The sequence below is a fragment of the Scyliorhinus torazame genome, chromosome 13, assembly GCF_047496885.1.
Source record: "Scyliorhinus torazame isolate Kashiwa2021f chromosome 13, sScyTor2.1, whole genome shotgun sequence".
In the NCBI taxonomy this organism is placed as follows: domain Eukaryota; kingdom Metazoa; phylum Chordata; class Chondrichthyes; order Carcharhiniformes; family Scyliorhinidae; genus Scyliorhinus; species Scyliorhinus torazame.
Window position 1 is genome coordinate 6,354,023 of NC_092719.1, and position 27,371 is coordinate 6,381,393.

Genomic DNA, 27,371 nt, shown 5'->3' on the forward strand with positions numbered 1-27,371 from the left:
ATAAGTCATAGAATCATAGAAGGTTTATGGCACAGAAAGAGGCCACTTGGCTCATTGTCTCTGCACTGATTGAAAAGCAAGACCACCAGCCTAATCCCACTTTCCAGCCTTTGTCCCGTAGCTCTGCAGGGTACGGGATTTCAGATGCAAATCCCGACACCTTTTAAATGAGCTGTTGGGCTTTTGCCCCTACTACCTCTTCAGGAAGTGGGTTCCAGACCCACACAACCCTCTGGGAGACAAAGAACTTCCTCATTTTCCATCTAATCTTTCTGCCAATCATTTAAAATCTATGCCCCCTAGTCACTGACCTCTCGACTGAGGGAAATTCGCTTTGCCCCTCCACTCTAACCAGGGCTCTCACAATATTGCACATCTCAATCAAATCTCTCCTCAGCCTCCTCTGTTTCAAGGAGAAACAGCCTAATCCTGATGATTCCCTTATTTTTCGTGTTTTTTTTGCCGTTATCTTTTCGATCCTTGGATGCTTGATGGACATGTGTCTTTAAGCAGCAGAGAGAGTGAGGAATTCATAAACTTGCAACGTGAAATGAAATGAAAATCGCTTATTGTCACAAGTAGGCTTCAAATGAAGTTACTGTGAAAAGCCCCTAGTCGCCACATTCCGGCGCCTGTTCGGGGAGGCTGGTACGGGAATTGAACCGTGCTGCTGGCCTGCCTTGATCTGCTTTCAAAGCCAGCGATTTAGCCCTGTGCTAAACCAGCCCCTATACGTGGTATATGGTGTTGATTTCCAAACAGGAGAACTCAGACCTTGTGGCACCCAAGAGATGGGGCGGGGGCGGGGGGGCTTAGCTGAGACTGGAGCCCCCCCTCTCTGTGTGACAGTGGGGGAGGGGCTGGGACTGGAGTTGCCATCTTCCCCTCCCAGAATGACACTTTTCACATGGCCAAGAAACTCGAAACCTACTGCCCCCATCAACAACAGAGAGAGACTTTAATTCCTGCAGTTCCTTCAGGATTTGCGGAAGTTGGCTACACATCTTTTATTTTTGCATGAAGAGTTCAGTTTGAGTGCAAGACGGTTAATGTTTGTTTCTGCAGTAAAAAAAAATAAAGTTAAAAAGTAATTGGACCGCTGAACACTTGTGTGTCGCCAGTTTTAATGGGTGCAGGGAAAGGATCATGTTTTCAAGTTAAGAAAGCGGCATTTCAGTGACGGTAGAGGTGAGATCTGGGAGGGGTCCATTTGTTGAAAACACTGCAGATTCTCAGTTTGTGTTGGAGGGAGGGGAAATGGAATCGACATCAATCCCCCCGAGACCACTCCAGTTTAAAGCTACAATCTCCATTTTCGGGCGCAGGGAAAATGAAGGTTGTGCATGAGCAAACTCTCCCCAACTCAAAGTGTGTCAGTTACATTCTGCTGTGTTACACACTGCAGGGAGATTCCTGAAAGAAAACATAAACTGTGTATCAAGGTTAACATCTGTTCGGGGCGCTTGTTGTTTAATTCTTGGCTGGATTAAATTGATGGTGTTGCTATTTTGCAAAATGTTAATCAAGAGACTGAACAGAGATTACTCAAACCTGGCGTTACCCGCTGCAGATTTGTAATATCAATCCCCTCTTCCTCAATTCTTTTATACAGTTTATGCTGAAAAGCCCTTCATTAAATCCCAGCACATCCCCCTCCCCCTCCCTCTGGATCCAGCTTGCTTTTTCTATCCCATCTAAAATCAATTGAACACCAGCTACTTACTCTGGACATGGTGTTCAAAACGGGAGGGGAGAGCTGGGTGAGATGTGTTGTGCTTTTAGTGATGTCCCCCTCCCCACTGGCAGCTCCCTCCCCCCCCCCCCACCCCCTGTCCGCAGTGAAACGCCCGCATCTCCGCCCCCCTCTCTAACACATCTGCAGTTGCAGAACCTCCGCCACAAACTTGCCCCAATTCGCCGCCCTGAGCACCGGCTCCTCTGCAGAAATGAAATGGAAACAAAACTTCCTGCTCTGCAGCCTGGCTGCCGTCTTCATTCTGACAAGTGAGTAAGATCATTTCCCAAATGTGCCTTCCGCTTGGAAACAATGCCACTGTCGGCAGAGCAGGGATTCTAACCGGGATTAGAGCAGCGAATCCTGGCAGGACCCCTGTCCCAGGGAAAGGGGGACAACGTTCACTCTCCGGGGACTCGCAGCTGCTGCCTTTGAAAAGGTTCAAATGATTTCTTGTTCTAAAAGGAATTGACCTAAAAGTTCAAGTTTAGGAGAGTGGGCTAAACAGCTGGCTTGTAATGCAGAACAAGGCCAGCAGCGCAGGTTCACTTCCCGTACCAGCCTCCCCGATCAGGAGCCGGAATGTGGCGACTAGGGGCTTTTCACAATAACTTCAATTAAGCCTACTTGTGACAATGTGATTATTACTATCTTGGAAATGTTATTGGAGAATTTCTCGTTGACAATGTCCATTTGCCTTGGGTGTTTTTTTTGGTACCTGGAGAATGAATTGGACTCATTCTCTGTAATGGAGCTCACTCCCCACCTGACAGCGTGACAGTGTGGGAGGGGGGTCAGTTTGGGCAGCATAGTAGCATTGTGGTCAGCACAATTGCTTCACAGCTCCAGGGTCCCAGGTTCGATTCCCGGCTTGGGTCACTGTCTGTGCGGAGTCCGCACGCCCTCCCCGTGTCTGCCTGGGTTTCCTCCGGGTGCTCCGGTTTCCTCCCACAGTCCAAAGATGTGTGGGGTAGGTGGATTGGCCAAGCTAAATTGTCCTTGGTGTCCAAAATTGCCCTTGTTGTTGGGAGTGGTTACTGGGTTATGGGGATAGCGTGGAGGTGTGGGCTTGGGTGGGGTGCTCTTTCCAAGAGCCGGTGCAGACATAATGGGCCGAATGGCCTCCTTCTGCACTGTAAATTCTATGATTCTGGAAAATCAATCCCAGTTCTCTCCTTTTGGCTTTAATCAGTTATCAATAAACAGCAGTCTCCACTCAGCATCCCTGTGTTCTGTCTGATGTCCCAGTCTTTCCAACCTTCACTGTGAACAAGTGGCACTGAGAAACGTCTGCAATGTGCGAGTTCTGGCCAATAAATAAACATTTCTGTGTCTCTCCCCCCCCCCCCCCCCTCCATCCTGTAGTTCTGGAGGATTCGGAAGGAGCTGCGGTCCCTGTGGACACCAAAGTAGAGAAAGAGGAAGGTGAGGAGCATTTATCTCAATGTTGAGTGTAAATACAAAGTGGCTCCTGTAGACAGCAGTGAAAGTGTCTGTCTTCACTCTGCAGGGGTGAAGAAACAGGTTTTCGTGGCTGAAACAGACGCCTCCAATTTCTTCAAGCGAAGGACCAGGCGCTCGCCCAAATCCAGAGCTGAAATGATAGGTGAGTATTCAGGTGTCCCGCGGCTCAAACCTTTGCCCTTCCTCCAAGGGGTCAGTCCGGAGGGGCCAGGTCGGAGGGGAGAGCTCCTGTCTCCTGGCATCCACCCGGTGAAAACCTCCTCCTTGTCCATTGATTGGGACTGCAGAGCTGGGAGCCAGAGTGCTGAAGCTCTGAGGGCTGTGTTAATAACCCCCTCCCACTCCACCCTGACCACTTGCTGGGGCTGGGAAGGGTTTGGGGAAACCTGGAAATAAAATTGATTATTGGAAAACAAATCCTCAAATATTCCGCTCTCTAAACAGTCCAATATTGAAATAGTGGAAATGTGATATTTCTCATGGGGAGGGCACTCTAAATTCTGAAGAAGTTGGTGTTTAGTTGAATGGTTAATCTTTGTGGTAGAGGTTTATATTCACGTCTGCTTATACCTGGTCACGTTTTCAAACAGACATAAGAAAGCTAAGTGCAGAATGTGTGTAGTTACCTGGAGCAGGTATTCTGAGACTTGGCTGGAGGTATCTGGGCTGCTATCAGATGTTGTTGCTGTTCCCGGAGTCGCTTGTGGAGCCTGGATTTATACTGGGACTGTTTGGGAGGTCCAGGGCAGGCTGGTGACATGACCATTCCTTCTGGTCTGTTCTAGACACAAACTTCCTCTGTTCTAGACACAAACTTCCTCTGTTCTAGACACAAACTTCCAATGCATTGCAACAGTTGGACCCCTGTTCAACCGCCCCCGCACCCAATCAAGCCTATCCAACCTTCCGGGGCCTCGGCCCGTCTTTAATCTAAATCTTTAACCCGGTTAAATTCTCTTGTCCAGAGTAACAGCTTCTATGTTTAAAGAAACCCAACAACAATGTCCATTGGTTGCCAATCCTGTCAGTCAAGGAGAAGTGGATGTGAAATTCCAACTGGGAGCTGAACGAGTGGAATTCTAATCCCAGGGAAAGTGTGCCGTGTGTCTGACTAAACCTCTGCATTACTGGAAAGTGTCGTTGTGATTCTGTCACGCGTGAAACGCCAAAATAATTTGAAATTAAGCAAAAAGTTCTCAAAACTCTGTGCATCAAAGTGGTTTGGAGTTGGATTTAAAATATATAGTTACTGGCTGGGACAGGATCAGGAATAGAACCTGTACATTTTTTAACTATTGTAAAGTCATTTGCAAGAAGGCTGATGTTTTAAAGCAGAGTTTTCAAAATCTCTAATTTGTTTTGAACAAAAATAGCTTCTGTCCATCGTCAGGGTAGTCCGAGGCATTTTACAAAACAAAGTATAACTTTGAAAGCGTCAAAACCGCCAACTGTGGCAATAATACAACAGTCCTCCTGTACAGAGGGGCCCACAAATAAGTGGAGGAATGAGCAGAGCATTTGCATTCGTTGAGGCAGGAATGTTGGCCGCCGCTCCGGCAGAATTCCCTCCTCTTCAATGACTGACACACCAGTGAGCAGACGGGCAAGACCAGGGTTTAATCTGCATTCAAACCAACACACCGCCAACCACACCCAGATCGCCAAACCCAGGCCATCTGCTTAAATCAATCTTGGAATTCGATCTGTATCTCCTGGCTTAATTGAACCATTATTGAAATGATGCATCTTGGTGTAACTGGATAGTCCATGCCTGGTCTGGCCTACATGTGACAGCAGATCCAGAGCTGTGTAGCTGCCCTCTGAAATGGTCCAGCAAGCCACCCAGTTGCATCAAACCACCAGAGACCTCCCTTCCTGACAGCCCAGTGGCTTTACTGACACCACATGGACTGCAGTGTTTCAGAATGGTGACTCACCATCTCCAGGGCAATTAGGGATGGGCTGACCTTGCAAACAGTGATCATAGAATCACTGTAGTGCAGAAGGAGGCCATTCGGCTCATTGAGTCGGCACTGACCCTCTGAAAAACACCCTACTCAGGCCCCCACCCTATCCCCGCAACCTCACCTAACCCACACATCTTTGGACACTAGGTAGCAATTTAGCACGGCCAATCTACCTCACTTGCACTGTGGGAGGAAACAGGAGCACCCGGAGGAAACCCACGCAGACACGGGGGGTATGGGCAAACTCCATACAGTCACCTAAGGTCGGAATGGAACCCGGTCCCTGGCACTGTGAGGCCGCAGTGCTAATCACTGTGCCACTGTGCTGACCCAATAATAAAATAATTCCCCATGGATATTAGCACACAACAGATAGGATTGCAATGACTGTCTGTTATATACCTGTCACTTGCTTACTGTTATACACCTGTCACTCGCTGTGTTATACACCTGTCACTCGCTGTCTGTTATACACCTGTCACTCGCTGTCTGTTACACACCTGTCACTCGCTGTCTGTTACACACCTGTCACTCGCTGTCTGTTATACACCTGTCACTCGCTGTCTGTTATACACCTGTCACTCGCTGTCTGTTATACACCTGTCACTCGCTGTGTTATACACCTGTCACTCGCTGTCTGTTATACACCTGTCACTCGCCGTGTTATACACCTGTCACTCGCTGTCTGTTATATACCTGTCACCCATTATCTTTTATACGCCTGTCACTTGCTTCCTGTTATACACCTGTCACTTGCTGTGTTATACACCTGTCACTCGCTGTCTGTTATACACCTGTCACTCGCTGTCTGTTATACACCTATCACTCGCTGTCTGTTATATACCTGTCACTCGCTGTCTGTTATACACCTGTCACTCACTGTCTTTTATACACCTGTCACTCGCTGTCTGTTATATACCTGTCACTCGTTATCTTTTATACGCCTGTCACTTGTTTCCTGTTATACACCTGTCACTCGCTGTGTTATACACCTGTCACTCGCTGTCTGTTATACACCTGTCACTCGCTGTGTTATATACGTGTCACTCGCTGTCTGTTATACACCTTCACTCACTGTCTTTTATACGCCTGTCACTTGCTGTCTGTTATATACCTGTCACTCGCTGTCTTTTATACACCTGTCACTCGCTGTCTGTTATATACCTGTCACCCGTTATCTTTTATACGCCTGTCACTTGCTTCCTGTTATACACCTGTCACTCGCTGTGTTATACACCTGTCACTCGCTGTGTTATACACCTGTCACTTGCTGTCTGTTACACACCTGTCACTCGCTGTCTGTTATACACCTGTCACTCGCTGTCTGTTACACACCTGTCACTCGCTGTCTTTTAAACGCCTGTCACTCGCTGTCTGTTATACACCTGTCACTCACTGTCTGTTACACACCTGTCACCCATTATCTTTTATACGCCTGTCACTTGCTTCCTGTTATACACCTGTCACTTGCTGTGTTATACACCTGTCACTCGCTGTCTGTTATACACCTGTCACTCGCTGTCTGTTATACACCTATCACTCGCTGTCTGTTATATACCTGTCACTCGCTGTCTGTTATACACCTGTCACTCACTGTCTTTTATACACCTGTCACTCGCTGTCTGTTATATACCTGTCACCCGTTATCTTTTATACGCCTGTCACTTGCTTCCTGTTATACACCTGTCACTCGCTGTGTTATACATCTATCACTCGCTGTGTTATACACCTGTCACTTGCTGTCTGTTACACACCTGTCACTCGCTGTCTGTTATACACCTGTCACTCGCTGTCTGTTACACACCTGTCACTCGCTGTCTTTTAAACGCCTGTCACTCGCTGTCTGTTATACACCTGTCACTCACTGTCTGTTACACACCTGTCACTCACTGTCTTTTAAACGCCTGTCACTCGCTGTCTGTTATATACCTGTCACTCGCTGTGTTATACACCTGTCACTCGCTGTCTGTTATACACCTGTCACTCGCTGTCTGTTAACCACCTATCACTCGCTGTCTGTTATTTATCTGTCACTCGCTGTCTGTTATACACCTATCACTCGCTGTCTGTTATATATATCTGTCACTCGCTGTCTGTTATACACCTATCACCCGCTGTCTGTTATATACCTGTCACTCACTGTCTTTTATACACCTGTCACTCACTGTCTTTTATACACCTGTCACTCGCTGTCTGTTATACACCTGTCACTCGCTGTCTGTTAACCACCTATCACTCGCTGTCTGTTATTTATCTGTCACTCGCTGTCTGTTATACACCTATCACTCGCTGTCTGTTATATATATCTGTCACTCGCTGTCTGTTATACACCTGTCACTCGCTGTCTGTTATACACCTATCACCCGCTGTCTGTTATATACCTGTCACTCACTGTCTTTTATACACCTGTCACTCACTGTCTTTTATACACCTGTCACTCGCTGTCTGTTATATACCTGTCACCCGTTATCTTTTATGCGCCTGTCACTTGCTTCCTGTTATACACCTGTCACTCGCTGTGTTATACACCTGTCACTCACTGTCTGTTATACACTTGTCACTCGTTGTCTGTTATACACCTATCACTTGCTGTCTGTTATATACCTGTCACTCGCTGTCTGTTATACACCTGTCACTCACGGTCTTTTATACACCTGTCACTCGCTGTCTGTTATATACCTATCACTCGTTATCTTTTATACGCCTGTCACTTGCTTCCTGTTATACACCTGTCACTCGCTGTGTTATACACCTGTCACTCGCTGTCTGTTATACACCTGTCACTCACTGTCTTTTATACGATGTCACTCGCTGTCTGTTATATACCTGTCACTCGCTGTGTTATACACCTGTCACTCGCTGTCTGTTATACATCTGTCACTCGCTGTCTGTTATACACCTATCACTCACTGTGTTATATACCTGTCACTCACTGTCTGTTATACACCTGTCACTCACTGTCTTTTATACTCCTGTCACTCGCTGTCTGTTATACACCTGTCTCCCACTACGTTATACACATCGCCCACTGTCTGTTACACACCTGTCTCCCACTGTTATACACGTGTCTCCCACTGTCTGTTATACACCTGTCTCCCGCTGTCTGTTATACACCTGTCTCCCACTATGTTATACACGTTGCCCACTGTCTGTTACACACCTGTCTCCTACTGTCTGTTATACACCTGTCTCCCACTGTCTGTTATACACCTGTCTCACGCTGTCTGTTACACACCTGTCTCATGCAGTCCGTTATACACGTGTCTCCCACTGTGTTATACACTTGTCACCCACTATCTGCTATACATCTGTCTCATGCTGTCTGTTACACACTTGTCTCCCACTGTCTGTTATACACCTGTCTCCCGCTGTCTGCTATACACCTGTCTCCCGCTGTCTGCTATACACCTGTCTCCCACTGTCTGTTATACACCTGTCTCCCGCTGTCTGTTACACACCTGTCTCACGCTGTCCGTTATACACCTATCTCCAACTGTCTGTTATACACCTGTCTCCCGCTGTCTGTTATACAGCTGTCACCCACTGTCTGTCATACACCTGTCTCCCACTGTCTGTTGTACACCTGTCTCACGCTGTCTGTTATACACTAGTCTCCCGCGTTCTGTTATACAATTGTCTCATGCTGTCATATATCTGTCTCCCACTGTCTGTTATACACCTGTCTCCCACTGTCTGTTATACACCTGTTTCCCACTGTCTGTCATACACCTGTCTCCTACTGTCTGTTATACACCTGTCTCCCGCTGTCTGTTATACACCTGTCTCCCACTGTCAGTTATACACCTGTCTCCCGCTGTCTGTTATACACCTGTCTCGATGTCTGTTATACACCTGTTTCCCACTGTCTGTCATAGAGCTGTCTCATGCTGTCTGTTATACACCAGTCTCCCAGTCTGTTATACAGCTGTCTCACGCTGTCCGTTATACACCTGTCTCCCACTGTCTGCTGTACACCTGTCTCCCACTGTCTGTTATAAATCTGTCTCCCGCTGACTGTTATGCACCTGTTTCTCACTGTCTGTCATACTCCTGTCTCCTACTGTCTAATATACACGTGTCTCCCGCTGTCTGTTATACACCTGTCTCGTTGTCTGTTATACACCTGTCTCCCACTGTCTGTTATACACCTGTCTCCCACTGTCTGTTATACACCTGTCTCCCACTGTCTGTCATACACCTGTCAAACGTTGTCCGTTATACACCTGTCTCCCACTGTCTGTTATACACCTGTCTTCCACTGTCTGTTATACACCTGTCTTCCACTGTCTGTTATACACATGTCTCACGCTGTCTGTTATACACCTGTCTCCCACTGTCTGTTATACACCTGTCTCACACTGTCTGTTATACACCTGTCTCTAGCTGTCTGTTATACACCTGTCCTACGCTGTTATACACCTGTCTCCCACTGTCAGTTATACACCTGTCTCCCGCTGTCTGTTATACACCTGTCTCGTTGTCTGTTATACACCTGTTTCCCACTGTCTGTTATACACCTGTCTCATGCTGTCTGTTATACACGTGTCTCCCACCGTCAGTTATACACCTGTCTCCCGCTGGCTGTTATACACCTGTCTCGTTGTCTGTTATACACCTGTTTCCCACTGTCTGTCATACACCTGTCTCATGCTGTCTGTTATACACCTGTCTCCCACTGTCTGTTATACACCTGTCTCACCCTGTGTTACACACCTGTCTCACGCTGTCTGTTATACACCTAGAATCATAGAAGTTTACAGCATGGAAACAGGCCCTTCGGCCCAACCAGTCCATGCCGCCCAGTTTTTACCATTAAGCTAGTCCCAGTTGCCCGCACTTGGCCCATAACCCTCTATACCCATCTTACCCATGTAACTATCTAAATGCTTTTTAAAAGACACAATTATACCCGCCTCTACTACTACCTCTGGCAGCCCATCCCAGACACTCATAGAACATAGAACAATACAGCGCAGTACAGGCCCTTCGGCCCACGGTGTTGCACCGAAACAAAAGCCATCTAACCTACACTATGCCATTATCATCCATATGTTTATCCAATAAACTTTTAAATGCCCTCAATGTTGGCGAGTTCACTACTGTAGCAGGTAGGGCATTCCACGGCCTCACTACTCTTTGCGTAAAGAACCTACCTCTGACCTCTGTCCTATATCTATTACCCCTCAGTTTAAAGTTATGTCCCCTCGTGCCAGCCATATCCATCTGCGGGAGAAGGCTCTCACTGTCCACCCTATCCAACCCCCTGATCATTTTGTATGCCTCTATTAAGTCTCCTCTTAACCTTCTTCTCTCCAACGAAAACAACCTCAAGTCCATCAGCCTTTCCTCATAAGATTTTCCCTCCATACCAGGCAACATCCTGGTAAATCTCCTCTGCACCCGCTCCAAAGCCTCCACATCCTTCCTATAATGCGGTGACCAGAACTGTACACAATACTCCAAATGCGGCCGTACCAGAGTTCTGTACAGCTGCAACATGACCTCCCGACTCCGGAACTCAATCCCTCTACCAATAAAGGCCAACACTCCATAGGCCTTCTTCACAACCCTATCAACCTGGGTGGCAACTTTCAGGGATCTATGTACATGGACACCTAGATCCCTCTGCTCATCCACACTTTCAAGAACTTTACCATTAGCCAAATATTCCGCATTCCTGTTATTCCTTCCAAAGTGAATCACCTCACCCTTCTCTACATTAAACTCCATTTGCCACCTCTCAGCCCAGCTCTGCAGCTTATCTATATCCCTCTGTAACCTGCTACATCCTTCCACACTATCGACAACACCACCGACTTTAGTATCGTCTGCAAATTTACTCACCCACCCTTCTGCGCCTTCCTCTAGGTCATTGATAAAAATGACAAACAGCAACGGCCCCAGAACAGATCCTTGTGGTACTCCACTTGTGACTGTACTCCATTCTGAACATTTCCCATCAACCACCACCCTCTGTCTTCTTTCAGCTAGCCAATTTCTGATCCACATCTCTAAATCACCCTCAATCCCCAGCCTCCGTATTTTTTGCAATAGCCTACCGTGGGGAACCTTATCAAACGCTTTGCTGAAATCCATATACACCACATCAACTGCTCTACCCTCGTCTACCTGTTCAGTCACCTTCTCAAAGAACTCGATAAGGTTTGTGAGGCATGACCTACCCTTCACAAAGCCATGCTGACTATCCCTGATCATATTATTCCTATCTAGATGATTATAAATCTTGTCTCTTATAATCCCCTCCAAGACTTTACCCACAACAGACGTGAGGCTCACCGGTCTATAGTTGCCGGGGTTGTCTCTGCTCCCCTTTTTGAACAAAGGGACCACATTTGCTGTCCTCCAGTCCTCTGGCACTATTCCTGTAGCCAATGATGACATAAAAATAAAAGCCAAAGGTCCAGCAATCTCTTCCCTGGCCTCCCAGAGAATCCTAGGATAAATCCCATCAGGTCCCGGGGACTTATCTATTTTCAGCCTGTCCAGAATTGCCAACACCTCTTCCCTACGTACCTCAATGCCATCTATTCTATTACACTCACTACCCTCTGAGTGAAGAAATTGCCCCTCTGGGCCCTTCTGAATCTCTCCCCTCTCACCTTAAACCTATGCCCTCTAGTTTTAGACTCCCCTACCTTTGGGAAAAGATGTTGACTATCTACCTTATCTATGCCCCTCATTATTTTACAGACCTCTATAAGATCACCCCTAAGCCTCCTACGCTCCAGGGAAAAAAGTCCCAGTCTATCCAGCCTCTCCTTATAACTCAAACCATCAAGGCCCGGTAACACCCTAGTAAATCTTTTCTGCACTCTTTCTAGTTTAATAATATCCTTTCTATAATAGGGTGACCAGAACTGCACACAGTATTCCAAGTGTGGCCATACCAATGTCTTGTACAACTTCAACAAGACGCCCCAACTCCTGTATTCAATGTTCTGACCAATGAAACCAAGCATGCCGAATGCCTTCTTCACCGCCCTGTCCACCTGCGACTCCACCTTCAAGGAGCTATGAACCTGTACTCCTAGATCTCTTTGTTCTATAACTCTCCCCAATGCCATACCATTAACTGAGTAGGTCCTGGCCTGATTCGATCTGCCAAAATGCATCACCTCACATTTATCTAAATTAAACTCCATCTGCCATTCGTCGGCCCGCTGGCCTAATTGATCAAGATCCCGTTGCAATCCTAGATAACCTTCTTCACTATCCACAGTGCCACCAATCTTGGTGTCATCTGCAAACTTACTAACCATGCCTCCTAAATTCTCATCCAAATCATTAATATAAATCACAAATAACAGTGGACCCAGCACCGATCCCTGAGGCACACCACTGGTCACAGGCCTCCAGTTTGAAAAACAACCCTCTACAACCACGCTCTGCCTTCTGTCGTCCAGCCAATTTTGAATCCAATTGGCAACCTCACCCTGGATCCCATGAGCTTTAACCTTCTGCAACAACCTACCATGCGGTACCTTGTCAAAGGCTTTGCTAAAGTCCACGTAGACAACGTCTACTGCACTGCCCTCATCTACCTTCCTGGTCACCCCCTCAAAAAACTCAATCAAATTTGTGAGACATGATTTTCCACGCACAAAGCCATGCTGACTGCCCCGAATCAGTCCTTGCCTCTCTAAATGCTTGTAGATCCTGTCTCTCAGAATATCTTCTAGCAACTTACCTACTACAGACGTTAGGCTCACCGGTCTGTAGTTCCCAGGCTTTTCCCTGCTGCCCTTCTTAAGCAAGGGTACAACATTCGCCACTCTCCAATCTTCAGGCACCTCACCTGTGGCTGCCGATGATTCAAATATCTCCGTTAGGGGACCCGCAATTTCCTCCCACAACATCCTGGGATACATTTCATCAGGTCCCGGGGATTTATCTACCTTGATGCGCTTTAAGACTTCCAGCACCTCCTCCTCTGTAATATGCACTGACTGTCAGATATGTCACCCACTGTCTGTCATACAGCTGTCTCATGCTGTCTGTTATACAGCTGTCTCATGCTGCCTGTTACACACCTGTCTCACTCTGTCTGTTATACACCTGTCTCCCACTACGTTATATACATCGCCCACTGTCTGTTACACACCTGTCTCCTACTGTCTATTATACACCTGTCTCCCACTGTTATACACGTGTCTCCCGCTGCCTGTTACATACCTGCCACCCACTGTCTGTCATACACCTGTCTCCCACTGTCTGTTGTACACCTGTCTCACGCTGTCTGTTATACACTTGTCTCCCGCGTTCTGTTATACACCTGTCTCCCACTGTCTGTTATATACATGTCTCCCACTGTCTGGTATACACCTGTCTCCCACTGTCTGTTATACACCTGTCTCCGCTGTCCGTTATACACCTGTCTCCCACTGTCTGCTACACACCTGTCTCCCACTGCCTGTTATACACTTGTCTCATGCTGTCTGTTACACACCTGTTTCCCACTATCTGCTATGCACCTGTCTCCCACTGTCTGTTATAAATCTGTCTCCCGCTGAATGTTATGCACCTGTCTCCCACTGTCAGTTATACACCTGTCTCCCGCTGTCTGTTATACACCTGTCTCGTTGTCTGTTATACACCTGTTTCCCACTGTCTGTCATAGAGCTGTCTCATGCTGTCTGTTATACACCAGTCTCCCACTGTCTGTTATACACCTGTCTCCCGCTGTCTGTTATACACCTGTTTCCCACTGTCTGTCATAGAGCTGTCTCATGCTGTCTGTTATACACCTGTCTCCCAGTCTGTTATACAGCTGTCTCATGTTGTCTGTTACACACCTGTCTCACGCTGTCTGTTATACACCTGTCTCCCACAGTCTGCTATACACCTGTCTCCCACTGTCTGTTATACACCTGTCTCACGCTGTCCGTTATACACCTGTCTCCCACCGTCTGTTATAAATCTGTCTCCCGCTGTCTGTTATACACCTGTCTCCCACTGTCTGTTATAAATCTGTCTCCCGCTGACTGTTATGCACCTGTTTCTCACTGTGTCATACTCCTGTCTCCTACTGTCTAATATACACCAGTCTCCCGCTGTCTGTTATACACCTGTCTCGTTGTCTGTTATACACCTGTTTCCCACAGTCTGTCATACACCTGTCTCCTACTGTCTGTTATACACCTGTCTCCCACTGTCTGTTATACACCTGTCTCACGCTGTCTGTTACACACCTGTCTCACGCAGTCCGTTATACACCTGTCTCCCACTGTCTGTTATAAACCTGTCTCCCACTGTCTGCTGTACACCTGTCTCCCACTGTCTGTAATACACCTGTCTCCCACTGTCTGTTATACACCTGTCTCACACTGTCCGTTATACACCTGTCTCCCACTGTCTGTTATACACCTGTCTCTCGCTGTCTGTTATACAGCTGTCACCCACTGTCTGTCATACACCTGTCTCTCACTGTCTGTTGTACACCTGTCTCACGCTTTCTGTTATACACTTGTCTCCCGTGTTCTGTTATACAATTGTCTCATGCTGTCATATATCTGTCTCCCACTGTCTGTTATACACCTGTCTCCCACTGTCTGTTATACACCTGTCTCCCACTGTCTGCTATACACCTGTCTCCCACTGTCTGCTATACACCTGTCTCCGCTGTCCGTTATACACCTGTCTCCCACTGTCTGCTATACACCTGTCTCCCGCTGCCTGTTATACAGCTGTCTCATGCTGTCTGTTATACACCTGTCTCCCACTGTCAGTTACACACCTGTCTCACGCTGCCTGTTATACAGCTGTCTCATGCTGTCATACACCTTTTTCCCACTATCTGCTATATACCTGTCTCCTACTGACTGTTATACACCTGTCTCCCGCTGTCTGTTATACACCTGTCTCGTTGTCTGTTATACACCTGTTTCCCACTGTCTGTCATAGAGCTGTCTCCCACGGTCTGCTATACACCTGTCTCCCACTGTCTGTTATACACCTGTCTCCCGCTATCTGTTATACACCTGTCTCACGCTGTCCGTTATACACATGTCTCCCACTGTGTTATACACCTGTCACCCACTATCTGCTATACACCTGTCTCCCGCTGTCTGTTATACACCTGTCTCCCACTGTCTGTTATACACCTGTCTCCCACTGTCTGCTATACACCTGTCTCCCACTGTCTGTCATACACCTGTCTCCCACTGTCTGTTGTACACCTGTCTCACGCTTTCTGTTATACACTTGTCTCCCGTGTTCTGTTATACAATTGTCTCATGCTGTCATATATCTGTCGCCCACTGTCTGTTATACACCTGTCTCCCACTGTCTGTTATACACCTGTCTCCCACTGTCTGCTATACACCTGTCTCCCACTGTCTGTTATACACCTGTCTCCGCTGTCCGTTATACACCTGTCTCCCACTGTCTGCTATACACCTGTCTCCCGCTGCCGGTTATACAGCTGTCTCATGCTGTCTGTTATACACCTGTCTCCCACTGTCAGTTACACACCTGTCTCACGCTGTCTGTTATACAATTGTCTCATGCTGTCATACACCTTTTTCCCACTATCTGCTATATACCTGTCTCCTACTGACTGTTATACACCTGTCTCCTGCTGTCTGTTATACACCTGTCTCACGCTGTCCGTTATACACCTGTCTCCCACCGTCTGTTATAAATCTGTCTCCCGCTGTCTGTTATACACCTGTCTCCCACTGTCTGTTATAAATCTGTCTCCCGCTGACTGTTATGCACCTGTTTCTCACTGTGTCATACTCCTGTCTCCTACTGTCTAATATACACCAGTCTCCCGCTGTCTGTTATACACCTGTCTCGTTGTCTGTTATACACCTGTTTCCCACAGTCTGTCATACACCTGTCTCCTACTGTCTGTTATACACCTGTCTCCCACTGTCTGTTATACACCTGTCTCACGCTGTCTGTTACACACCTGTCTCACGCAGTCCGTTATACACCTGTCTCCCACTGTCTGTTATACACCTGTCTCCCACTGTCTGCTGTACACCTGTCTCCCACTGTCTGTAATACACCTGTCTCCCACTGTCTGTTATACACCTGTCTCACACTGTCCGTTATACACCTGTCTCCCACTGTCTGTTATACACCTGTCTCTCGCTGTCTGTTATACAGCTGTCACCCACTGTCTGTCATACACCTGTCTCTCACTGTCTGTTGTACACCTGTCTCACGCTTTCTGTTATACACTTGTCTCCCGTGTTCTGTTATACAATTGCCTCATGCTGTCATATATCTGTCTCCCACTGTCTGTTATACACCTGTCTCCCACTGTCTGTTATACACCTGTCTCCCACTGTCTGCTATACACCTGTCTCCCACTGTCTGTTATACACCTGTCTCCGCTGTCCGTTATACACCTGTCTCCCACTGTCTGCTATACACCTGTCTCCCGCTGCCTGTTATACAGCTGTCTCATGCTGTCTGTTATACACCTGTCTCCCACTGTCAGTTACACACCTGTCTCACGCTGCCTGTTATACAGCTGTCTCATGCTGTCATACACCTTTTTCCCACTATCTGCTATATACCTGTCTCCTACTGACTGTTATACACCTGTCTCCCGCTGTCTGTTATACACCTGTCTCGTTGTCTGTTATACACCTGTTTCCCACTGTCTGTCATAGAGCTGTCTCCCACGGTCTGCTATACACCTGTCTCCCACTGTCTGTTATACACCTGTCTCCCGCTATCTGTTATACACCTGTCTCACGCTGTCCGTTATACACATGTCTCCCACTGTGTTATACACCTGTCACCCACTATCTGCTATACACCTGTCTCCCGCTGTCTGTTATACACCTGTCTCCCACTGTCTGTTATACACCTGTCTCCCACTGTCTGCTATACACCTGTCTCCCACTGTCTGTAATACACCTGTCTCCCACTGTGTGTTATACACCTGTCTCACGCTGTCCGTTATACACCTGTCTCCCACTGTCTGTTATACACCAGTCTCTCGCTGTCTGTTATACAGCTGTCACCCACTGTCTGTCATACACCTGTCTCCCACTGTCTGTTGTACACCTGTCTCACACTTTCTGTTATACACTTGTCTCCCGTGTTCTGTTATACAATTGTCTCATGCTGTCATATATCTGTCTCCCACTGTCTGTTATACACCTGTCTCCCACTGTCTGTTATACACCTGTCTCCCACTGTCTGCTATACACCTGTCTCCCACTGTCTGTTATACACCTGTCTCCGCTGTCCGTTATACACCTGTCTCCCACTGTCTGCTATACACCTGTCTCCCGCTGCCGGTTATACAGCTGTCTCATGCTGTCTGTTATACACCTGTCTCCCACTGTCAGTTACACACCTGTCTCACGCTGTCTGTTATACAATTGTCTCATGCTGTCATACACCTTTTTCCCACTATCTGCTATATACCTGTCTCCTACTGACTGTTATACACCTGTCTCCTGCTGTCTGTTATACACCTGTCTCCCACTGTCAGTTATACACCTGTCTCCCGCTATCTGTTATACACCTGTCTCGTTGTCTGTTATACACCTGTTTCCCGCTGTCTGTCATAGAGCTGTCTCCCACGGTCTGCTATACACCTGTCTCCCACTGTCTGTTATACACCTGTCTCCCGCTATCTGTTATACACTTGTCTCACGCAGTCCGTTATACACATGTCTCCCACTGTGTTATACACCTGTCACCCACTATCTGCTATACACCTGTCTCCCGCTGTCTGTTATACACCTGTCTCCCACTGTCTGTTATACACCTGTCTCCCACTGTCTGCTATACACCTGTCTCCCACTGTCTGTAATACACCTGTCTCCCACTGTGTGTTATACACCTGTCTCACGCTGTCCGTTATACACCTGTCTCCCACTGTCTGTTATACACCTGTCTCACGCTTTCTGTTATACACCTGTCTCCCACTGTCTGTTATACACTTGTCTCCCGTGTTCTGTTATACAATTGTCTCATGCTGTCATACACCTGTCTCCCACTGTCTGTTATACACCTGTCTCCCACTGTCTGCTATTCACCTGTCTCCCACTGTCTGTTATACACCTGTCTCCGCTGTCCGTTATACACCTGTCTCCCACTGTCTGCTATACACCTGTCTCCCACTGTCTGTTATACAGCTGTCTGTTATACACCTGTCTCCCACTGTCAGTTACACACCTATCTCCCACTGTCAGTTATACACCTGTCTCCCGCTGTCTGTTATACACCTGTCTCGTTGTCTGTTATACACCTGTCTCCCACTGTCTGCTATACACCTGTCTCCCGCTGTCTGCTATACACCTGTCTCCCACTGTCTGTTATACACCTGTCTCCCGCTATCTGTTATACACCTGTCTCACGCTGTCCGTTATACACCTGTCTCCCACTGTCTGTTATACACCTGTCTCCCGCTGTCTGTTATACAGCTGTCACCCACTGTCTGACATACACCTGTCTCCCACTGTCTGTTGTACACCTGTCTCACGCTTTCTGTTATACACTTGTCTCCCGCGTTCTGTTATACAATTGTCTCATGCTGTCATATATCTGTCTCCCACTGTCTGCTTTACACCTGTCTCCCACTGTCTGTTATACACCTGTCTCCGCTGTCCGTTATACACCTGTCTCCCACTGTCTGCTATACACCTGTCTCCCACTGTCTGTTATACACCTGTCTCACGCTGTCCGTTATACACCTATCTCCCACTGTCTGTTATACACCTGTCTCCCGCTGCCTGTTATACAGCTGTCTCATGCTGTCTGTTATACACCTGTCTCCCACTGTCAGTTACACACCTGTCTCACGCTGTCTGTTATACAATTGTCTCATGCTGTCATACACCTTTTTCCCACTATCTGCTATATACCTGTCTCCAACTGTGTTATACACCTGTCTCCCACTGTCTGTTATACACCTGTCAGTTATACACCTGTCTCCCGCTGTCTGTTATACACCTGTCTCCCGCTGTCTGTTATACACCTGTCAGTTATACACCTGTCTCCCGCTGTCTGTTATACACCTGTCTCGTTGTCTGTTATACACCTGTTTCATGCTGTCTGTTATACACCTGTCTCCCAGTCTGTTATACAGCTGTCTCATGTTGTCTGTTACACACCTGTCTCACACTGTCTGTTATTCACCTGTCTCCCACTGTCTGTTATACACCTGTCTCCCACTGTGTTATACACCTGTCTCCCACTGTCTGTTATACACCTGTCTCCCACTGTCTGTTATACACCTGTCTCCCACTGTCTGTTATACAACTGTCTCACACTGTCAGTTGTACACCACAGTAAGACGTTTTACAACACCAGGTTAAAGTCCAACAGGTTTGTTTCGATGTCACTAACTTTCGGAGCGCTGCTCCTTCCTCAGGTGAATGAAATGAAATGAAAATCGCTTATTGTCACAAGTAGGCTTCAATGAAGTTACTGTGAAAAGCCCCTAGTCACCACATTCCGGCGCCTATTCAGGGAGGCTGTTACGGGAATTGAACCGTGCTGCTGGCCTGCTTTCAAAGCCAGCGATTTAGGTTGGTAGGATTTTGCAGGCCAGATGGTGGGGGGTGAATGTAATACGACATGAATCCCAGGTCCCGGTTGAGGCCCACTCATGTGTGCGGAACACCAGTTACCCATTGTCTGCTGTACACCTTTATCCCACTGTCTTTATACACCTGTCTCCCGCTGTCGGTTACACACCTCTCACACTGTCTGTTATACACGTGTCTCCCACTGTCAGTTATACGCCTGTCTCCCACTGTCTGTTATACACCTGTCTCTATGATTGTTATACACCTGTTTCGCACTGTGTCATACACCTGTCTCGTGCTGTCTGTTGTACACCTGTCTCCCGCTGTCTGTTATACACCTGTCTCATGCTGTCATATACCTGCTTCCCACTATCTGCTATACACCTGTCTCCCACTGTGTCATACACCTGTCTCGTGCTGTCTGTTATAAATCTGTCTACCACTGTCTGTTATGCACCTGTTTCCCACTGTCTGTTATAAATCTGTCTCTCGCTGACTGCTATGCACCTGTTTCCCACTGTCTGTTATACACCTGTCTCACGCTGTGTTATACACCTGTCTCCCACTGTCAGTTATACACCTGTCTCCCGCTGTCTGTTATACACCTATCTCGTTGTCTGTTATACACCTGTTTCCCACTGTCTGTCATACACCTGTCTCCTGCTGTCTGTTATACACCTGTCTCCCGCTGTCTGTTATACACCTGTCTCCCACTGTGTTATACACCTTTATCACGCTCTCTGTTATACACCTGTCTCCCACTGTCTGTTATACACCTTTATCACGCTCTCTGTTATATACCTGTTTCCCATTGTCTGTTATACACCTTTATCACACTCTCTGTTATACACCTGTCTCCCACTGTCTGTTATACACCTTTATCACGCTCTCTGTTATACACCCACCTCCAGCTCCCTGTCAATCTCCACTTCAGCCTATCTGCTTTTAGCGCAATATTCCAATAAACAAGTCGTGCGTTGCAAAAATAATGACATTTGATTTACTGTTGAACAAGTACATGTTCTGAGAGAATATTGCACTTAGAAATTGAAACTATTAGGATCCTGACCATTTAGCCCATTGAAATAATCTAATTTTAATAATTGACTTTTTTTGCATGTGATCAGCCGTATTGGTTTAATTTTGTTTTGAAAATCAGTAATCTGAAATAATTTGGATAAAAAGGAATTAGATTCTTTATCGTAAAATTGTACTTTTTAAATATACTTTGTAATGTGTTTTGTGGTAAATTAATAAGAAAAATGTAGTTGATTTGAAACTGCCAAATCCTGCGAACATGTCCACAGACTGCACCAGGCTGTGTCTTGTCTGTGAGACCAGTGGAAATTTTCATCTAGCTCCAGCCTGCCTGTGAGTTTCTGCATTCAGCTCAATTCCATGCCGGACATTCTATAGTAATTTCAGTTTCACTGCTGATATTGGTCAATAAACATTCTCACCATCATCTGAAAGGCCAACGTTAGCTTCCAGTCTCAGAAAGGTGGCCGTGACTATCAAATCTATTGCCCATGCCCCGAAGGGTGCCCATTACCATGTCAGGAGTTCTGCCAATGTACACAAGGATTCTGGCAATAATTTGTCACCTCCGGCCAACATTAACAAGGAGGCTGGGACTTTCTCACCATCCACCAATTATTTCAACCTATTCAGGGTTTGTACTAAAATTTTTAACTTGTCATAGTTAACTAGAACCTGTTCTGCTCATCCTTCAATGAGCACACAAGGTCTGAGACGCTGTTTGAGTCAGTTCTATGAATAGTTGATTGGCTGTAAGGGAAAATATCCACTTATTACATCAGTCAATCAATAAGCTATTCGTTGCATCAAAGACGCCATTAAACTCCCTGGTACCAGTGATTTGAAATGCGCCATAGGTGTGTAGAAAGATTCCAGTAGTTCATCCATGTATAAACGGTGCTACTGTGCAGAGACATTTTAATAATACCATCTCCATTGGCTATTTTGCTTCTAAAACACATTTTCCTTCAATTGTATTGCAATCTTGAGGTTGAATGGGACGATGCTTTGACACTGCTGGGGTAGCACAGTGGTTAGCACTGTTGCTTCACAGCGACAGGGTCCTGAGTTCGATTCCCGGATTGGGTGACTATCTGTGCGGAGTCTGCATATTCTCCCCGTGTCTGCGCGGGTTTCATCCGGGTGCTCCGGTTTCCTCACACAAGTCCCGAAAGACGTATGTTTAACCCTTTTGTTGGTTCCCTCACCACCTGCTGCAGACTCAGTCAAGTCCTTTTGGACTTGGCCAGTTCGGTCTGTAGTGGCTCTATCGAGCCACTCTTGGTAATGGACACTGAAGTCCCCCACACAGAGTACATTCTGTGCCCTTGTCACCCTCAGTACTTCTTTCAAGTGCTATTCAACATGGAGCAGTACTGATTCATCAGTTGAGGAAGGGTGGTAGGTGGTAATTGGCAGGTTTACTTGCCCGTATCTGATCTGGTGCCATGAGACTGGAGTCAATGTTGAGAACTTCCCAGGGCAACTCTCTTGACTGTAAACCATTGAGTTGACATCTCTGATTGATCAGGACATAACCAGGAGGATAACGGAGGAGTAAATATGAGATGGTGAATGTCAGGCCATTGTTCAACTAGTCGGTCAGCTAGTTCTCCCAATGTTGGCATAAACCTCTCGATGTTGAGGAATTTTCAGGTTCAGTTGGGCATGGTGTGTGGTTGTTGTTTACGGTGCCTACATCGATGCCAGATGGCCCATCTGGTTTTATTCTTTCTCAACTTTTTCCAATGGTTTGGTATTTCAGAACTACTTTGACCATTTCAGAGGCAGTCTCATTTCCGAGGGTCAGGGAACACCTGTAGGCGTCCAACTTACTTCTCTGAAGGACAGTACTGAACCAGTTGTATCTTTACAATAATTCAGTAGTTTCATGGTCAGAAACTATTCATTACAGAGATTAACTTTTATTTAATTCCAGATTTATTAATTAAATTTAAATTCCACCAGCTGCGTTAATCGAGGTCTTTAGATTGCGGATCCAGTAACATTACCACCCCCCACCCCGTGCTTTATGAACCTTTTCTTAGCCTGTACTATATAAATGATTTTCTAATAAATTGTTGTATGAGAAAGTCTCATCCTAAAGTGAAGGTTGTGTTAAAAGTTCATCATCTCAATTAAAGATGAATAAACCAGCTTTAAGTTAATTTTAGCATTCATAATAAACTATTTTTATTGATTACAACAAAATAATCTCATACCCCGCTTTGATTAAAAGAAGTTAGATCATCACTGCAGTTGTTTACATTCGGAATCTGTGTCGCGGCAAAGACATGAACCTGAAAACATGTTTAAAACCTATCTGTCTTGTAGCTGAGAACAGCCAAAGGCGTGCAGCTGATGAACGAAGGAAGGAATATCATGAGGAGCAGTTTTATGAATGGGAGAGTTATGTGGAAGAGGAGCAAGATGGTAAGGAGTCAGAGAAAATCTAGATAAGTAAAATTGGAGCCCGTTCAAGATGAAGTAATAGATAGTTTGTATAGTTAATTAAAAAATACGAAATTCTTACCATTGCTCGTTTTTCCTAAAACTTTTTATGTTGCACTACTACCCGGCTCAAAGTTTCCACAATGGCCACAACTGCCGTAAGGTGCTTGACGTTGATTCGCACTGAACTTTTGTTTGATGGTCTTTTCTTATCGGCATCACAGGCTTCCCCATTTTGTAATGTGACTGCCAGTTCAAATTATGTTTTACCACTCCAGATTTGTTCGTGCAGCAGCTTATTGTCCAACTGTGTTGTTCTCCTGAAAGTAATCTCTTAACTGAATTAGCAAGGTCTTTGAACATAGTTGTCAAATTTACAGTCAACTGCAGAAAAACTGCTTTCGAAATTGGTTCCATTTGTGTGATTTTCCAGTGAATGTGGAGATGAATCAAAATACTTTTCTGGTGTCATTTGTAACAGAGTTAACCCATGTTTGGTAGATGCAGGAAGGATGTTCCCGATGGTGGGTGTGTCCAGAACCAGGGGTCACAGTCTGAGGATACGGGGTAGACCGTTTAGGACACAGATGAGGAGAGATTTCTTCATCGAGAAGAGTGGCCGGCCTGTGGAATTCACTACCACAGAAAGCAATTGAGGCCAAAACATGTTTTCAAGCAGCAGTTAGATATAAGCACTTAGAGCAAAGGATATGGGGGAAAGGTGGGATTGGGCTAATGAGTTGGATGATCAGCCAGGGCGGCACGATAGCACAGGTGCTTCACAGCGGCAGGGTCCCAGGTTCAATTCCCGGCTTGGGTCACTGCCTGTTTGGAGTCTGCACGTTCTCCCCGTGTCTGCGTGGGTTTCCTCCGGGTGCTCCGGTTTCCTCCCACAACGTTCAGTTTTTGTTAAAGAAATCGATGAAGGGCTGCCAACTCTGGGCGAATCCCTGTTAGGTGAATTGGACGTTCTGAATTCTCCCTCAGTGTACCAGAACAGGCGCCGGAGTGTGGTGACTAGGGGATTTTCACAGTAACTTCATTGCAGTTAATGTAAGCCTGCTTGTGACACTCATGCTTCAATTCATGGGGGATTCTAAAACTCGGGGACGGTTTAAAACTAACGGTCTCCCATTTAAGACGGAGATGCAGGGAAATTTCTTCTCAGAAGGCTGTTATTCTTTGGAACTCCCTTCCCAGTCAGCACTGGAGGCTGAGCCATTGAATATATTCAAGGCTGAATTAGACAGACTTTTGATCAACATGCACATCAAGGATTAGTGAGGTTTGGGGGGGGGGGGGGGGCGGACAGGAAAATGGAGTTAAGGTTACAATCAGATCAGCCATGATATTATTTAATGGCAAAACAGGCTTGAAGGGCCAAATGGTCAACTCCTGCTCCCATTTCTTACCATCTTATGAAGTTCAGGGAGAGAATTTCAGAGCTCAGGACTTAAAGGTACAGTCATCAACGATGGGGTGACGGAAATCAAGGATGTGTAAGAGATCGGAATTATAGTCAAGAGGTAATGGAAGATTGTGGGGCTGAAGGAAGGTAGAGATAGGGAAGGGGGAAGCGATGAAGGGATCAGAAAATCAGGAGAATTTTGAAATGGAATGCTGCTGGACAGTGAGCACAGGGATGATGGTCGACAGACCTTGGTGGGAATTACAGCACAGCTGGCAGAGGTCTGGATGAGCTTTAAAGTTTGTGGAGGGTCGAAGGCCCACCTGGAGAGAGCTGGAATCGTTTAGTCTGGAGGTAACACACTATTATAAGGTGGAAGTAAGTGGCCTTGGTGTTGGAGGAAGCTGGGAAGGAGACTCAGCTCAGGGTTAAATGGGTTTCCAATTACATGAGGTTCAGTTATGCTGTGAAGTAATAGAGCTGGTAACACCTATAGTTGTCAAGTGAATTTAACCTGCTTGTCAGGCGTATAGAACAGCTTATTCTCAGAGCTCAGAATCTTTATTGAAACCTAAGCTTAAAAATAAATCTGTTTAAAGTATGAGTTTTAAGGGGTTATGATGAATTTATGGACTTAATAGTTAAAGGGTTCCCACTGTGACAGGAAGTATATATAGTCATTCCGACAATGAAGTGCATTCAAACATACTCAAAACTGTTATTTTTGCAATATTTATCATCCATCTTGTTCTACAGTGACATGTCTGGAAGTTTGAAACACTAAACAGCACCTAAACTGTTATTTAAAGTGGATGGCACTGCAGTTGTCCTTTAAAAAAAAATTCTTCCTCAACTTGGGACCCTGGTACAACTTACTTCAACATAGGAATGTTGATGTTTAATTTACTGGTTCACAGGGATTGCCGACGTACGATATTGTACTACACGAGGAGGAGATATTGTGACTGCGTATGCTGGAAGAAGTCAAACTATTTCATTGGTAGCCATTCAATACAAACCATTTCGGTCCAGTGAAAGAGCTAGATTAAAAACTTGTGCAGTTGGTACTTCCGACTTGCAAAAATAAAAGGATTACTGCATGACCCACTTCAGAATACAGCCCGTGAGAGAATAAATCTGGAACATTGTGAACGGTAACTAACAATTTCAATCCTTTATTTCTTATTATTCCAGAGCAGTATGAAAGATCTCGTGAAAGGACCGAATCATGGCGTCAATGGCACTATGATGGTCGCTACCCTCGATACCCGTACAACCGCTACGGTTATTAAAAGAAACACCTTCTTTTAGTCAAGAGCTGAAACTGCATATTATGATGTAAAGCAGATGGAGTCAGTCCAACAGATTTGGGGTTCTACCGCATCATTAAAGTTCTCTTCAAAGCGGCAATATAAGCGCGAAGAATCAAACTGTGTTTTTTGATTTATTGCGTACAGCTTCCGTAGGGCATTGCTTTGCTACAGCATAGCTTTCCATTTTAAAAAAAATCAAGTTGAGAAGTCTTAAAGTATTTTCATTAAAAAAAAACTTTGTTGTTGTGAAGAGGAACAATAAAGTTGCATGTGGCAGTCTCCTATAAATACTGGTTACGCACAGAATACTAGACAGTCAAACAGCCAAAGCTTCAGGCTATTCGCATCTTTCCCTTTCGGATTAGGGTAGTTTTAAGTTAAGGTTCCCTGTATCGATAGGCAACTTTTCTCAAGAACTTATGTTTATAAAGCACCTTTTTTGTGATAAAGCATCTCAAGGCACTTGACAGGAGCACGAAAAGCAACACTGGACACTGAGCCATGTATGGTGACATTAGGGCAGATGGCAATACTTTTATCTGAGAGGTAGGTTTTAAGAAGTGTCTTAAAGAGATAGAGGAGAAGATGGGTTTCGGGAGGGAAATCCAGAGCTTAGGGTCCAGGCGGCTGAAGGTTATGGCCTCCTTCCCCATAAATATTTGTGCTGGATAGTTTTCTGTTCACGATATAACTTTTGTGTACTCAAGTTGTACTCCAACTGCATGCAGAATATAAAAACAGAATAAATACTTTTAGCCCCAATGTTTGATTTGGTACTGAGTTTGTTAAGTGGTTAACAGTGAATTATTATTTTTAAAAAAATATATTTTATTGAAGCATTTGTAATTTTCAATTTAACATTGACATTTCTAAAGCAACCGCACGGGTCGATGCACAAAATGCCCCCTAAAATAACACACAATAAACCCAGTACCCCACTTCTCCCGCCCTATCCCCAATTACCCATGTACTAAATTCCCTGTCCTTATTTAACATTACCATGACTCCTATTTTCCTCCCCCCCCCCCACTTTTTCCCTTTCCCCCCTTACTGCTGACGTTCAGTTTTTGTTCAAGAAATCGATGAACGGCTGCCGACTCCGGGCGAATCCCTGTATTGATCCTCTTAAAGCAAACTTGATTTTCTCCAGACTGAGAAACTGCCATATCGCTGACCCACACTCCTGATTTCGGGGGCTCAGAGTCCCTCCATCTCAGCAAGATCCGTCTCCGGGCCACCAGGGAGGAGGCCAGAATATCGGCCTCCCTCCCCCTCTTTGCCCCCTGATCCTCCGACACCCCAAATATTGCTAATTCTGGACTCGGAGTTACCCTACCTTCCAGGACTTCCGACATAACATCCGCAAATCCCTGCCAGAATTCCGTTTCGGACATGCCCAAAACATATGAACATGGGTGGCCGGGCTACCCACACACCGCCCACATCTGTCCTCCACCTCCTTGAAGAACCTAC

At 46.1% G+C, this 27,371-nt stretch overlaps 1 protein-coding gene across 1 annotated transcript; it reads left to right on the top strand.

The window, feature by feature from the left end:
- Positions 1-1,835: 1,835 nt before the first annotated feature.
- On the top strand, positions 1,836-26,660 carry ucmaa (upper zone of growth plate and cartilage matrix associated a). Its single transcript, XM_072470993.1, has 5 exons — positions 1,836-2,004; positions 3,101-3,160; positions 3,246-3,341; positions 23,061-23,159; positions 25,780-26,660. Exons 1-5 carry the CDS (start codon positions 1,947-1,949, stop codon positions 25,875-25,877), a joined length of 411 nt encoding a protein of 136 aa, XP_072327094.1. The 5' UTR covers positions 1,836-1,946; the 3' UTR covers positions 25,878-26,660.
- The last annotated feature ends 711 nt before the right edge of the window (positions 26,661-27,371 follow it).

Excerpts from the sequence above, each read along its gene's own strand:
- ucmaa (XM_072470993.1), top strand. The coding sequence starts at position 1,947 with ATGAAATGGAAACAAAACTTCCTGCTCTGCAGCCTGGCTGCCGTCTTC. Across the intron at positions 3,161-3,245 it reads CAAAGTAGAGAAAGAGGAAG|GGGTGAAGAAACAGGTTTTC; the intron begins GTGAGGAGCATT and ends TTCACTCTGCAG. Across the intron at positions 3,342-23,060 it reads ATCCAGAGCTGAAATGATAG|CTGAGAACAGCCAAAGGCGT; the intron begins GTGAGTATTCAG and ends TCTGTCTTGTAG.